Raw genomic sequence first — 14,505 nt, 5'->3', positions numbered from 1 at the left:
TTCACAGACATTTTGCAATTAATTTGCTATGTAGTTTTTAGAATTTGTATAACTATGGTTTTTGTGGAAATTAAGATAATCGTTTAAATACGAGAGTTTTACTACTTCAACAAAATTTTCATTAAGAACAAAGTGTTACAAATGTAAAATTAATTAATTCAAGGTGCAATGTTTTCATTTATTATAATTCATTTATTAAAAACTGCACCTTTTGCCATCGAAATTATGAAATGCCCCAAAACAGAATGCAAGAATAATAGAAAGAATATTTGCAGTCCAACAAGTATATTGAAAATGAAGCATTATTTTTCCAATTTTCAAAATGCTCTGAATCAATATTTATAAGAATTACACTATACACGTGTTGAAGATAAATGCAATGGAATAATAATATCTACAAGAGTAATTGAAAATAATTTATTTATTGAAACTGATATGGTAGCTGATGGACATCGATTTTCATTAAATAAATTTATGTGATCATTCTGATAATTAAGTTTAATATTGCATATTAATTCTTATAATATTTATAAATATATTATTGTTTTACAAATTATAGCTACCTATTAAGAACTTATAAAATAAATTAAATTATTAAAACATCAATGTTCAGCTTATTCACATAATTACATTAAATGTTTAATTTGTTCATTGTAGGTATATTCTCCGAGGAATATTTGGATATGAATCCATTATATCGCATATGTAAAACGATCAGATAGATGTTGGGAAATACATAATGATTTAATTCAAAAAATTTCAAATGCTGAAAAAATTTATTATAAATCCACATTTAATTATATATGTGAAAATCTAAAATTGTTTTTTTTTTTTAATAATTATTTTAAGTTAATTTTAAATAAATATACCTAAGAAATATTTAAAAAACTATATTTTTTGAGATATGTTTGTTAATGATTTATGATTAAAAAAAAAAAAAATGTAATATGAAAAACAGTAATAAATAATCTATAATTAAATTTATTGCTTGAATATAGGATAAATTTTAAAGATTCTAAAACGAAGTTAAAAAATAACAAGGAATTCTATCATAAAGTATTACTATAGTTGAAAAGTAATATTGGATTTTTTCACAAAATTAAGTTTTCTTCAGATTTAATGGAAAAAATATAGAAAGAAGATATCAAAAATGATACTTAAGTTAATTTTAATATTAAAACTTTTTGAAAATGGGGGAGGGGCATAATAGAAATTATTTTAAAATTATGAGTTTGTTTTTTTTAAAACACGTTTTACATTAAATCTTAATAAAAACATTTTTTAGTCTTTCAAAATGAATTTAAAATTAATATATTATATATACAGTGTGTTATAAAATTATTGAGTGTGTTTAATCACTTTTCTGTTTAACATTTTCAATTTCTGAGTAAAAGTGGAATGTATTTGAATCGCAAAAAGATTGATTTAATTTGTGTATATAATTTTGACCAGAAAGCGTGCTCTGAGACTTAAAAATCTAGTACTCTCCAAACGAATCTTAAACACTCTGATCGGATGAGAAGGTATATGTAAAATTGTAATCATACAAGTGTTTTTACTTGATAACTAAGAAATATAATAATATTTAAATTCAATTAATTTAGATGTGGCCCTAAACTTCTTTCGTGGAGCTCTAGGACTCCATCATTGTTTAATCTCCATGAATAATTATTCAATATTATTATTACAAAATGGTTTTATTTTCTTGCTTTTACATTTTTTTCAAATATTATCATTGGGTCCTATTATAAACTGGAACTATGAACCCATGTGTTTGATACACGTAATATTCACGGTTATTGCAGCACTGATTCTGATATGTTATGAATATAGATATAAATAAAATTTATTGTCATAAATAAATTATTATTATATTGAACATCCGAATATTTTTAGCACCTTAAAACGGGAAATATTCTATGAAACTAAAGTATAAATATTTTTGTAAATATTAACACTCATATTTAAATATTAAATGTTCTTCATATCTCTAAATTTATTACACTAAATCATTGAGGCTTTTTTTAAATTCTCAACATCTGTTGAAATTATACATGCGTGATTTAAGTATACAAAGTCAAAAATGTTTTCCTGGAAAAACCACGGGTGTGCAAATTATGAAATTTACATAGCAAATTAAATGCAAAATTCCTGTAAAGTTTTGAAGTCGCTAGCTTGATTTAGGGGGGCAAACTTCACGCACATCAAATCATGTCAAATGAAATTTGGAAAAAAGGAAATATTTAATTTCGCAAAAAGTTCTATTTTTACATAATATACGTGTTCAGACCTGCGAGAGTAGATGATCTGTGTTAAATATTTTGTTCAGCACACATTACTTAAAATTTATTGTAACCCTATACAATCTACGGGTTACGTTAGTCACACACACACACACACACACACACATACATTATTTAATTTATAAATACATAATTTATAGGTAGATTGAATTTAGAATATTAAGTAGCTTGTAAACCAGGATGTTACAAAGAAATAACGAACATTTATTAGTGTGTTTTTTATGAAATACTCAATAAAGTTCCTCGAGATACGTAAAAATCTCAAAAATGTCTGAAAAAGCTAAAAAATATGTGTGGAATGAAAACTAAAGGTTTAGTTTTAGCGCGAAACGAATATCTTTTCACGAGTAAAGAGATAATCAAGTTAGTAAAGAGTCAATCTCATTACTAGATACCAATTTATAAAAACTTTGTGCTACACATTTTTTCCCAAATTACTAAATTTTTTTATATTTTTCACTTAATTACTAAATATTTTTTATAATAATGGAATGATTTTCAAAATAAGAAAAAACTAAAAAGAACAACATTTTTGGGAAACTTGTCAGTCAACTTCTTTGTAGTATTTCTTGGATTATGCTTATATGCTGAATATTTAACTAAATATTGAATAAAATATATAATGACCCGGGAATCAACTCGACCGCAGCCGTTCTCGCAATAGTCTTCAGTGGCGTAGCAAGTGTATGGCGAACTGTGCCTACGCCAGGAACGCGAAAGTCGTATTTTTATCCTACTATTAAATCGAAATTTTTCCATTATACTTTTTTTTAAATAAGTAGATGTTGTCTATTTAAACACTATATGTGTGAATTCAATGATGAAATTATGAAAATAGTACAAGGGCATTTAAATAAAAAATGTCACATGAAAAAATTATCGATGAACTTGCCAGTTATAAAGCAAGAAAAGCGAATTTTCAAAGTTTATAATTAACGCTGTAATAATTACTTATAAATAAAAATTGTATAGGTATTTAAAAAAAAAATTAGTGAAATTAAAGGTTATAAAATATCATAACATCAAATTTGAATTGGTTAAAAAGCGTTTTTTTTCTAAGTTTGGCAGGGGCTCTAGCGAGTCTTCCTACGCCACTGACGATCCGGGTGATCTATAGTTTGACGTCGTTAAATATTACCTGTCGGTTGGGTGACATAGTCATGGCGGGCGTCATCATCTCGTAACTCTCACGACTGCCCCCGTCCAGCGGCTCGGAAATGCATTTGATGGGTGGCGGCACTTTGAACCGTCTGGTGCGGAGTTGCGGTTGCTGTTGCTGCTGCTGAGGCTGCTGAGGCTGAGGTTGCTGAGGCTGAGGTTGCTGAGGTTGCTGAGGCTGAGGCTGAGGCTGCTGCTGCTGCTGCTGCTGGACCGTGGTGGCCGAATCTCTGGTCGGCGTCGCCGGTACTGCGACTGTTTCCCTCGGATGGTCTTTGGCGTGGCCCCTGATGGAGTGACGATCGGCCGGCGGTTCGCAGCTGGAGGCGCGTGGCGGCGGAGGCAATTTGTACTGGGCCGGGCGAGGGCCGATCACCGGTGGCCCTGGATTCCGCCTTGCGGGGATCGACGGTATAGCGGCCGAAGCGTTGTTGGCCGCCGGGTGCATCTGAAACAAACGGCCAACGTTGCGGTCAGCTGTTGGTGCACGTGTTACAGCGGGGAAGACCTGCTACGACGATCTAACCGTGCGGCTAAAACGATAACCGTCAATGCTCGGCCGAACGTGGCGTCACTTGAGTACTCGGGGCCCGCATGCGAATCGAAATCTTCGGGCCCCTTTATCGTTACACGTTTTTCCGTTAGCAACTGGAAAAAGTTGATTTTAAGACGGGGTAGAAATTTGTTTAAATCGCTCAATGTTTAAACAAATACGATGATATCAAGATAAATTATTTGCTCTAACATATTTTACTAAAGCAGTGTTGTAAAATGTTTACACGGTTATCCTCCGCCTGTATTATCAGGGCCGTAAAAAGGAGGGGGTTTGAGATGTCTACGCCCCGGGCGCGATTCCTGGGAGGGCACAAAAATGGAAAATTTGCAATTTTTATTGTTACTTATAAAATTACTTCTAACTAAAAGTAATTGTATGTATTTATGTATTTATATATTTACTTATAAAACTTATAAATATTATTATGTTATAACTATGTACCTACTTATAATTAAAATGTATATTTAATTTTAATAAAATATTGATTTAAACAAAACAAACGCTTACATAGCTATAAAGAAAAATCATTATTTATATTGCGTTTATAAAAAATATTCAGTTTTGTGTGAGTTTTTTTTATATATTAAAATACTTAAGAGCGCAATATTTGGTTTTTACGGCCATGTGTATTATAAGACATAATATTTGTGATTGGGTAAAAACTACTGATACACCAGAATATACGAATATGATCATTAAAAACGTGTTATACAAAACAAAGTAGATAAACAGATGTATATTTTTAAAACGAGTAGTACACATTGTTTTCATATAATTTTTCTTTTTTATAATATATATAATATGATTAAGAATGAGAACATAATTCAATAACTTAAAAGGATGCAGGGAAAGAGGTATTGGTAACATTTGTCAATAACAGTGGTCTCGTTCAAATGAATTAAATATTGATGTTTTCATGCTAATCTTTGGACCTTTCGAGGACTAGGACCTGTGTACAATACTTTGTATACATGGTTCTTACAGCACTGATGGTTACATTAAATTATTTCGTGTTATGGTATAAATATAGAATTTATCATGTGTTACCGTAAAACTAGGTTCGTCCAACTATTTATTACGTGATTACCTGATTTTAATATATTCTATGATAAAATTACAATATAATAATATTACCCAAGGCTGGACAAGTTAATGATGTTTTATAACTCAGTTAATTTAAATTAATTGAGTTCATGTTCAGTTAAGTTAACAATTAATTTAATGCTAATAAGAATTACATAATTCAAGTTAAAAATTAAGTTAAAAAATATCGTTAACTTAACCTAACTTCAATTAATAAGTTAAGTTAATTACAAAAATAAAAAAATTATTTAAGCCCTGATATAAGTGTATATTAATAATTTACAACAGATCTTATTTAACACTAACGATAATGAAAATGCAAAAAAATCTTATTAGATTTAATTAGAGTAGAAAAATATACTATACATTTCTTTATTGGGATTTTTTTAAGCACTAAAATATTAAATTTATGGTAATTTATGTACCATTTGTTTTTATTCATTTTTTATACAAATCACATATGATAAATATAATTTAAAAAAGTATGCTTTTTAATGTTCAATAAAGGTATGAAAACTAAAAATAATTACAGCAGTAGAAAGTGTAACTATAAAGTTATACAGGCAATAAATGTATATAGTTGTAACATAACATTAAAACAAATATATAATATTATTATTTAATTTTATTAAAATCTGAACAAATAAAATAATACAATGGATAGGTTAATTAAAATATCTATTGAATCTCAATAGAAGAGTCATCTAAAAATTTTGATCAGCTATTAAATTTCTTCTCTTATTCAATCTTATTTATTAATATCATAAATAATGGAATAATTCTAATAATAACAGAGTACAATTATTATTAAGAATTATTTAATCAATGATCATATGTACTTATTTTTGTAGTATACATTTACGGCCACTTTGACACTTGACAATGGTTGTGTAATTCATGGATGTCATGGCTATTTTTACTCAACAGTCTGAAAACGGTTGAGTACTTTTCTCAAGACTGGTAGGACCTTTATTAATTATTAATATTATTGATAGATAGATTTAATACCGAGATAAATACTATGATCTCATCTAAAAATTCTTCGAAACTTTTATTTTTATATTTTTATAAATTCTATGAACTTGTTATCGAATGCAGTATTTTACAAAAATATGTTTCTGGTCTTGAAAATCAATATTAACATATTTGGGATAAATGAAAAAATAATACGTTAATTTCAAGTTAACATGAAGGAAATGAATTAAGTTAATAAGTTAAATTAATTTAACTTTTAACTTATTAACTCGTTAAAGTCCAGACTTGGTATTACCAAACTAATATTTGATAGGTGTAGTAAGTATATAATGCTTTTGCGGTGTATGTGTGTGCTGGTACCGTACGATTTTAAAAGCACACAGGACGGTGTAGTGTGAATTCGACTTCACTCGTTTTACTCATTTGCAATGCATTTGACCATGTAGATCAGTGCTTCTCAACCTTTTTTATTGTAAGGCTCCATAAATTGAATGTAGAACTGGCAAGGCATCCCTCAATCAAAATCATTAATTATTTATTGTTAATGGTATACTAAATTTACATACACTATTTCACACAAATATATTATTAAAATTTAAAAAAAATAAAAGTTTTTTAGTATATTTTTGAAATGTAATCCTATAATTGTATAAAACTTAAAACATGTATAAACAAAAAATAATTAGTAATAATTATAAAACAATACAAGAATATTCAGTAATAATGTTAATTTAGTTTTAAACAAAGGCTAGGTTAATAATAATAATAATAAATCATATTTTCGCATAACATATTTATGTCAGGTGTGATATTTGAAACTGAAATACACAAGTTTGCATTTAAAGATTGTTGTGAAATTCATGATCTATGTTTGTTTAATGTAATTTTAAGTTGTGAAAATACAGTTTTACAAAGATATCTTAATGTGAAATGTATTAATATAAGTAAAGCTGCTTTAGAGATTACAGGATACTCTTGATGTCGTCTTAACCAAAATGTAGTGAGTTTTTTTTCATTATATTTGGTTTCAATAATTTTAAATGAAATAAATATTTCACGGCCTCCCAGTTATATAACCATGGTCCCCTGGGGGCCGTGGCTCCCAGGTTGAGAAGCACTGATATAGACCATCTACATGGTGCACGAGCAACAGGGATATTTACAGTGATTGATCGGTACTGAATGCATGGGAAACAGTTCTACGGTAATGCGTAACATGCCCATCACCCCGTCAAAATAAATAAAAATATTCAAAATAATCAAAACAAACGATAAGATGAATCGAAAACTCTTGTTATTCTTATGTATATAAAAATGTATCGTGTATATTTATTCAGCTAAGCGATCTGTAAAAGTGCTAGTGACAATAATAATGTCTTGTATCAGGTGCAGATTTCATGAGCTTGAAAATTAATTCAATTAATTTGCTCAAACTGCAACTTAATGTCTTATGATGATATGGACTTAATTTTAAATCTAAAGATGACGTTTGTATTTATTGATTTACAACAATTTTTAATATTTATTGATATGCATTAATTATTTATGGATAATTTTTCAAACGTTTTGATTGAGCCACTGATTACAAAAATCTAAAAAGTAAATTAACAGTTGCATAGTCTATGAACTTAGGTTATTATATCATTGACGTTTCAGGGCAAATAAATCAAATAATTAGCTTAAAAAAAAATTATTAATTTTTCTTTAAAATTCGTAATTAAGATTCAAAAAGATAGAATCTGGAGATAATAAGAATTAATTTATAAAATCATATAATTGTATTCCATTAATATTGTTTTACACCATTTCCAGAAGAAACGCGCCACAGTGGTGGTAAGAATCGATAAGAATTCGAATTCTTTCATTTTCAAGTAATATTATGATAAGAACGATGATTCAACCATAATATTAAATCAAAATACTGCAATGTGAACCTGTAGTATTTTACCAGTTTTGTTGATTTATCTCGTATCGATCAATATTAATGGGTACTAGAAATTTAGATAAATAAATATACGTTTGAACGTTGATGAATTAATGCAACGATAACGTTTTAAGAACTGCTAACAACGGACGGGATAAGCAGGGCTTGAAATCGATTTCAAATATTGATAAAAATCGTTAAAAATCTTTTAGAAAATCAAAATCGAAATCATTTTAATAATTAAAACGATTTTAAATCAAATTAATTTAAAATTCAACAGCTAACAGGTCTATTTATATTGTCAGTTCATAGATATTGCTATACTTGGTAATAATATTGATTATTCATAATAATAAATAACTAGTACCTATTTTGTTTTCTTAGAATATTTACGATAAGGAATCAGCGTTCGACAAGCGATTGTTTTTTTTTTATACATACAATTTATTCCGTATAATATACTATATAAAAATATTTTGTAGTGTACTATTATGGATAAAATATAAATTTATAATACTCCATTAGCTGTCACCCGTGAGTTATACTTTTAACTAATAATATACAATCAAATAACCTAAAATAGTTTTATTTTGTATTTTTGCAGTCGCTACAGCCTACAACACTATTATGCTAATGATGTACTAAAGTTTGAAAAATTATTATGTCATGGATAACATTCTGTTGTGAACCCGAAATCGAAAAATAAATAAATACCGATTTCTGAAACCAAAATTGAAAAAAATGATTCAATTCAATTTCATTCTATTCAAAATCAAAAACGAAATTGCAAAAAATAAAAATCAATATTTGAAACTGAAATCGAAATTAAAAAAAACTAATATCAATAATCAAAATTGAAATTTTTTATTTCGGTTTCAATCCCTGGGGACAAGTACAAAATCGTCTTTGTTGCGGATCGAACTATGAGAAAAACGCATGTTGTTAATCTCTTTGATTAATGAAATGAGCGCCGATGTTGTTTACACGTTCCTTTTGGTCCGTTCAAAACCCTGTGTATAAATTATGTATATTTTTCGTTTACAATTCGTCACGATAATGGTGTAATATGCTACGAAATATCAAACCTCTATGTAACATTATTAGTTCTACGTGGTCGAAAAGATTATCTAATTTACACAACATTTTCACAATAATAGCCACTATACCTAAATATATAAATTATTTTCTTCTTTTAAAAACTATCATATCATCTATATAACTACGACCATGTGAGATCGATTTATTTTATGTCTCCATTTTCAACTGTAAGACTTTTTCGTTTTATAACACTGCTATTTTACAGATTTGGGAAAACTAAATATTCAAAATTTATTTACCAATCAGGATTCGAGAAGGAAACGCAACTTTGAAGACACTAAATCTAAAAAATTAATATATACCAAGATTCTTCAATCAGAAAAACATGTTAGGCGCCACTCAGTATTTCCCATACAATGTATAGATAATACCGGCTTTACGTATACCTCCAACCATAATACATTTTATCTTTATGCGTATTTTATTCATTTTTTTTTTTTATTAATTTTTGTCGCAACGTAAAAAAATTAACACATAGAGGTGGCATGTATATTTTAGTGTTGTTGTTGTTTGTCATATAAAAACAAATATGTGTGTTATTGTTTTATCGCTGCTGAAAAAAGTACGTGCATATTATATATTTGTTTATGAATGACTGCGTTTCGATAAAATTTAAAGGCGCCGACCTATTAAAAATTATATTTAATACAGTTCCGCTAAAATCAGACATTATTTTAACTAAAAATTGTCTTAATTTTGACAATTTAACCATGGATTGAATCAGTGTGGGTATAAAGGATATGGTTTCCGTTTATTACATCTTCTCTTAACTATTTACGAGAGGTGTATTTAGCATGAGAACGCCAAGAGTGTAGCAGTATCATGAACACCTTATAAATCACATGCCTGCGAAATAAAAAAAATTACCTTTATAAACCACAACAGAAATTAAATTAAGTTTTTTAAAAAGCGATCAATGATATAATCATGCATTGTATTATTTCAACTAAATACATAATACCTTGGTTGGTTTTGACTTTAAATCAGCAAACATTTAAAATTATACTTTATCATTTCGGGTTTCCCTGTTTTTTTTTTTATTCGCAGTAGCATAAGATTTATATTTTGCGCATAGCTATATTTAGACATATTAGACACCAATCGTATTTGCATATTCTAAAATGAAGAAGATAATAGAATAACATCGAGTGCAACAAATTAGGTATCTCAATAATTTTTAAAATTTTTGATACTTTACAAGTTTGTGAAAAAGAAACACTGCACTTTACATCGTTGAATAAATCAAATATTAAATACGATTCAAAAATGCTAATTTTTATTATTAAATAATTTATTAAATAATTTTAACCTTAAACAGTTCCTGAAATGTAATGTCGTTCAATAATGGTTGCAACATTTCAGAATAAAATAATATTGCTACATATGCCGACTTGGCGAGTGCTAATAATAAGCTTGGATGTACAAAGAAGGCATCCGTACTAATCACATCCTTGTGCCTTAAACCCTAATTTTTGGCGCGCATTTAACAGTTGCGTACGATTAAACATTATAGATTTATTTATTTATAGTTTACGTTCAATACGTTTGAACTTAAAACGACTACGGTTACATGCAGTAGGTACCTGGTATACCTATATTTACTAATGTATTCATGGATCCCACGAGAGTTTTCTAAATTAAACAGCGGCGCGATATAGATTCTATCGGTACAGCTCCGCGGTGTATTAAATTAACAAAATATACACGAGTGGGTCAGTGGACTGTGTATGAAACGACATTTAAGCCGTATATAATATCACGGGTGCACGTGTGTTCTGCACACAGATATATATATTTATACTTACGTATTATATTACACAATACGTTTATGTGAAATGCGGAGAAACGTATAGTGTGTGGGTCCCCGAGTACCAAATCAAAAACACATTTTTGTTTTCGGCGCGCCCAGTTAAAAAGCAATAAATCGTTGATTATAATATCACACGCACACTCACACACATTTATTTATATATATATATATATAAATACGGGAACGTGAAACGATAATGGAAAATATAACGTACACCTATAGAGTATAATATAATTTAATGGCTAAATAGGTATAAGGTACCTCCTCCTCGCCGTTTGAACAATAAACATGTGCATAAAAGAACTATTGTGGCGTTTTTCCAACTCGTGCGTTTTCCGGAAACAGAAAAAAAATGGTACGCCCATTGGTTTATTCCAGTACGAATTTGTAACATAAATTTAAAACTTCCTACTTTGGAAACAAATTCTTTACATTAACCAATTAATATTGTATACGCGTCAGGTGAATACTTTTCGTTCGCACCCAATAAATATGTGGCGAACAATATTGTTTTTTCGTCCAGTGCTTCGAAATGGAACCATTGTAAGATACTAATGTTATCGAGATGAATTAATGCGATATATTGCAGTATTTTAAGGGGAAGAAGCCTAATAATTTGCACCTGCAAATTGCAATTTTTCGATACGGTAGCATTTTAACATTTCGTTCCGTGAATAAAATCATTGTTCCTACATGACAGGAGTAGCCCACTTTAATTGATTTACGATCGACCTACGAGTATATCGATCTACATTTTGCAGGTTTTCAGTTGTTACCTTTAAAATGATTACCATAATTTTATTTATTTGACAAAACTGTTTTTATATTAGCTGTTTATTAATGAAATAACTATTACAAGTTAATAATAAAAACTGCAAAAAATATTTTCCAGTTGAAAAATAAAAGTGAAAATGATTTTAATATTTTAGGTCTAGTGTGGGTAAAATATTTTTCCATTTTTATGTATATTTTTATTTTTATTTATCGTTAGGATAGTTTGAAAATACTCAAATGCCAGTTTTACAGTAATTTATGTACAGTTTTATTCTATTATTCTATTATTTCTATAGGATTATTAAAAGTTTTATTTAAATCTGAAACTATGCACTCTACACTTCAATACCTATTATTATTTTCAATGATATAACAAAAAAAAAAAAATGTTAAACAAACAAGTTCAAACCAACTGCAACAGTTCACACTGTAAAACATCGAAGGTAAATGGTAGAATGATACAGTAGTATAGTGTATTTGTGTAGACAATATTTAATAGGGATATTAGAAAATTGTTTAGTTATCTTGTTTATATATAGATGTAGTTATACATTAAATATGATTGTATATAATTTATCAATGTTGATTTTGAAATATATAATAACTACCAATTCAATAAATGATAGCAATATGGTGAAAAAAAACTGATTGAGGTAAATTTATGGATTAATCCATGTAATTCTCGTTTTATTTATTTTTTTATTTATGGAAGGAAAGGGGTGCTAAAGATATTGAGGAGGTATAAAGAGGTGATATGGGAGGGGATGATATGGCTTATGGATATGATGCTGGGAGTGATAAGGGAATCATTTTTTCATCCGATCCCAACTAAATTAATAATTAAATAATATTAAAGGAAAAAATCAATGATTTGACAGAATTTTGATAAATCTTGTTTTCCATATTTATACATATTTAAATAAATCTGTAATTTTTTTTATTCAGAAACCGAACGATAGAGAATTAAGCTTTCATATAGTTTACGATATTATTAACTCTACAAAGAGGGTCAACGCATAATAGGTTTTAACACAGATTTATTTCATGTATGGTATATATATAGTTGACCATATAGATATAGTGGACGGACACTATTCACAATAGTTGTAATATAATTCATGAGATAATGAACTATTAATACTCAATAATTTTTGGAGGACCTCTATTATTTGTTATAATTAATATCTCTTAAAATCTTAAAATAAAAATACGAAATTTTTCGGAATCATTTTTTATTTTATATTTTTTATATTTTTCTATACTCCATGGATTTATAATCGAACGCGAAATTTGATGAAACATTTTTTTATGGTTTTAGAAATACAAAACTTTACCAACGTTTTCGAAAACATTTAAAACAATGCGTTTATTCTAAGTTGACCTAGAAATAAATGAGTTAAGTTAATAATTTAAGTTGATAAATCAGAAGGAAGTAAATTGATTTAATAAGTTTACTTAATTTAATATTTAGCTATTGATTCTTTCATTTCCAGGCATTATTATTATAATACGTCAATTCATTGATAAAACTGTATTGACCTTTATCAAAACGGCGGCGATATAATTCTAATTTATGATAAAGTTTCAATAATAAAATCACACCGCTGAAGTTTGAGTATGCTTGATTTAATTACACACGTTTGTGCGGTTTAGATTAAAACCGTTTCACATATATTACATTACGAAAGTCTGTTACTATATTTTACCCGAATTGTATTATATAGTACACACGCGTCTAGTTTTGGAGCGATCGAGTGTTACGCAAATAGAACGTGTATTATGACCACGTTGATCACAAATTACTTTCGTACCGTAATCTGAGACGGCTCGCTCGGTGGCGGATATTTTAATAAATTGTATTAATTTATATCATTTGACGATTTTCGCTATCTACATCGATTACGGCTATGATACAGTTTTAGACGTTCACATCGAAGATACATGCCGTTAATGAGTAAACGACATTCACGATTAAAGATAGAATACGGTTACCCAACGGGTATATATAGTGATATGATTTCCTCCCATTACCACAGCTGTATAACTGAAGAACAGTGCATCAAGTAGTGTGCTCGAGAAAAGCATCTTATCGTATTATTTTATCTGCTGGTTATACAATTAAACTTCGTGCGATTTTGAAATAAACTGAATTGATGCTCTGAAATGGAATTAAACCATGAGTGCTCCGCAGGAGTAACAGTTATTGATTTTTATCAGTCGATTTTTCCAAAGTAAAAGAGTTGGATACGTTTTTTTTATCGCTACTCGTCGGGCAACCATTCTATCTACAACTGTGCCTTGTTTTAGTTATTCTGTCGACCGATATTATTTGAATTTTTAGTATGAAATATGTCGGGGCTACAGCAGTGTATCGCAGTGCATATACAGAGTAAGTCAGTCGGCTAATTTATGTCTTCGATTATGTTGCAGCTCCTCAGGCCGCGGAACAAGCAGGCATCGTCACTACCAGTGGTGTATTGACAATGTTTTTAAGGAGCGCTCACTCTATCAATATTTTGGGGGTGGATGGTTAATAATTAGGTGGGTACTCTTTTGCTTATACAAAGAATAAAATTATTATTTTGTAATCGTCAGACATCAATAAACTACAAAATATTATGTATTGATTGCTGCACCCAAATCATTGAAGATTAAAAGCAATGTCTCTTGATTATTTTCATTTTCTTGTTAATTTATTTTATTATTATCTTCATCGGAACATTCAGAAACATTGTTACTGTTTTTTTCGTCTATGTGAACTTGGTCATCTTCAAAATTGTGTTCATTTTCAGAACGTTCAAGAAATAGAAACGTTATTCAAGAA

General features: G+C 28.7%; 1 protein-coding gene across 2 annotated transcripts in view; it reads right to left on the bottom strand.

Moving 5' to 3' along the window:
• Window positions 1–14,505, bottom strand: part of LOC112683028 (atrial natriuretic peptide-converting enzyme) — a 197,684-nt gene that overhangs the window by 93,921 nt on the left and 89,258 nt on the right. For both annotated transcript variants that reach the window (XM_025553868.1, XM_025553869.1), the window contains exon 4: window positions 3,442–3,909. In XM_025553868.1, the coding sequence (XP_025409653.1) occupies window positions 3,442–3,909 (468 nt within the window). The remainder of the gene's footprint in view (window positions 1–3,441; window positions 3,910–14,505) is intronic.

Source organism: Sipha flava, unplaced genomic scaffold, assembly GCF_003268045.1.
Source record: "Sipha flava isolate LNK unplaced genomic scaffold, YSA_version1 217_pilon_pilon, whole genome shotgun sequence".
NCBI classification, from domain to species: domain Eukaryota; kingdom Metazoa; phylum Arthropoda; class Insecta; order Hemiptera; family Aphididae; genus Sipha; species Sipha flava.
This window is presented reverse-complemented; position numbering and strand designations above follow the sequence as displayed.